The sequence below is a fragment of the Scophthalmus maximus genome, chromosome 4 (assembly GCF_022379125.1).
Source record: "Scophthalmus maximus strain ysfricsl-2021 chromosome 4, ASM2237912v1, whole genome shotgun sequence".
NCBI classification, from domain to species: Eukaryota; Metazoa; Chordata; class Actinopteri; order Pleuronectiformes; family Scophthalmidae; genus Scophthalmus; species Scophthalmus maximus.
This window is the reverse complement of record NC_061518.1, coordinates 12,227,771-12,229,935: the sequence shown is the minus strand read 5'-3', so window position 1 is coordinate 12,229,935 and position 2,165 is coordinate 12,227,771. Positions and strand designations below refer to the sequence as shown.

The following is a 2,165-nucleotide window of genomic DNA, read 5'->3' as shown; positions in this document are numbered from 1 at the left end:
AGGGGCGAAGTGTTTCCTTGACTTGGCCCCAGCGAAGTGCACGAGAGGACACATGGAGCTCCGACAGCTCCAGCCGCGTCTGCGACTCCTCAGATGCGTCGGCGACGCAGCGCGCGCGCACACGCACACAGGGACTGAGTTTGGACGCCGCGGCGCTTCTCACCAAACATGTGGATTCAAAATGATTTCCCAAGAATGAGATTTTGTTCTTAATTGGCGTATAGAACACACACAGTTTAACAGATGGAGGAGAGTAAGATATCGGTGTGGGTCTGCCGAGAAGAGAAGCTCGTCCTCGGCTTGTCGAAGCGCACGACCTGCGCAGATGTGGTCCAAGTGCTTCTGGAAGACCAAGGCGCACAGCGCGGCCTCTCCGCGCCACAGTCGTACTGTGTCGTGGAGAAATGGAGAGGCTTCGAGCGGATTCTGCCGAACACAACCAAGATTCTACGGCTCTGGGCCGCGTGGGGAGAAGAGCAGAAGAACGTGAAGTTTGTTCTGGTGAAGAGCGACGCGTCCTTGGCGAGCCGCGGAGCCCGGAGCGCAGAGGCGCGCGTGGTGCTCAGCACACAGAGCCCGTGGGTCGCCAAAGGCTCCGCGAGGTCTCCGATCGGGGGCATCGCGCCCGAAAAGCAGCGTAGGGTTGTCAGGAAAGCCTTCAGGAAGTTGGAGAGGATCAATGAAAAGAGAGCGCGAGTGGCGCACAGAGACGCGCGCTCCGCCGAGAAGATGGAGACTCTGGTTCATCTCGTGGTGTCTCAGGACCACACGGTCCGGCAGCAGGTCCAGAGGATCTCGGAGCTGGACGCAGAGATCGAAAGCTGCGAGGCAAAGGTGCACTCTGACAGAATCAAGCGGCACGGGGTTAACTATGTGCAGGACACGTACTTGGTGGGAGCGGCCGCAGCCTCCAGCTGCGACGGGGACGACCCGTGTCCACCGGAGACACTCGTCCAGCTGGAGGAGTACGCGCGGCGGTGTGAGGAGGTGGTGCGGCTGCAAGAGGAGCTGTGGGAGCGGGAGGCTCTGGTGGACATCATCGCGACGCAGATGCAGGAGGAGCTGAACCACCGCTGGATGCAGAGGAGGAGAGCGCAGCTGCACAACAGAGACTCTGAGCCCGGCGAGGGCGCGCAGCCCTTCGCACGCCGCGCAGAGGCAGACGGGACGGCCGCGAACGAGCTGCAGCTGGAAGGCGAGAGGCTCAAAACGCAGCTCGATGCGAGTTTATACATCGGCCTGCGCCTCAACACGGATTTAGAAGCTATCAGGAGCGATTTGGAGCTGAGCCAGGAGATTTGCGCGGCGAGGGAGAGGGAGACGAGGGATTTGCTGGAGGAATTGAGCATTTTGGACACAGGGGAAGGGGCAGCCAGTGGGGAGAACTGTGACCACGGCACAGACGACAAGACGGGGATGATGAGCACTTTGGAGAGAAAAAGTGCGTGGGTGGAGCAGGCCAGGGGTCTGTCGAAGGCTCACAGTGTGAACGACGACGACTCGGACACTGGGTTGAGTTCCCTGCACAGTCAGGACTCGGACTGCCACCCGGTGTGGGAGTCACTGGTTTAGGACTCCACCAGGGAAGTCTGTCATCTGTTGGTCGCCTCTTACCACTTCAGTCTCAGGGATCCTAATCACTCTGAAGTGGACCATGGGTCGCAGTGAACTGGGACTGGACACTGACCTTTAAATGAACTCCATCAAGAAGGTTGTTGTCTCATGTGTTAGTTTGATTTTCAGCAGGATTATGCAAAAAGTATAGGGGGAAATTGATTTGCGCCACACGTCAGTGGAGGGATCGGGGCCTGGACAGGGGCAGAAACACGCAGTGTGGATCCAGGATTTATCATTCGTCACCTTCCTTGACTTTCCGAGACAGAGCATCCGCTAACACCTTTGTCAGTTTCTCAGGGAATAACGTGTGGATAAAGAATAGACATATTTGTGGTGTTGAGATCTACGGCTTTGGCCAGTTTGATGCAGATTGTTGGACTACTTCCCCTTTTCTTTTGACTGTAAGAGCTAGACAGACGCGTAGTGTAGTTTGGCCTCGGTGGAGTCATACACTCCACCGAGTGCCATTTTTATAACATCGGCCTTAAACTTTGTTTTTTTCTTATTGTTCTCTTCAAAGCTAAATAAAATCTAATACCGGTCTTGAA

The 2,165-nt window shown here is 56.3% G+C and overlaps 1 protein-coding gene across 1 annotated transcript; it reads left to right on the top strand.

The window, feature by feature from the left end:
• On the top strand, nt 1-2,165 carry rassf10b (Ras association domain family member 10b). The gene has a single exon (XM_035629397.2). The coding sequence runs from the start codon at nt 244-246 to the stop codon at nt 1,570-1,572; it is 1,329 nt and encodes a 442-aa protein (XP_035485290.1). The 5' UTR covers nt 1-243; the 3' UTR covers nt 1,573-2,165.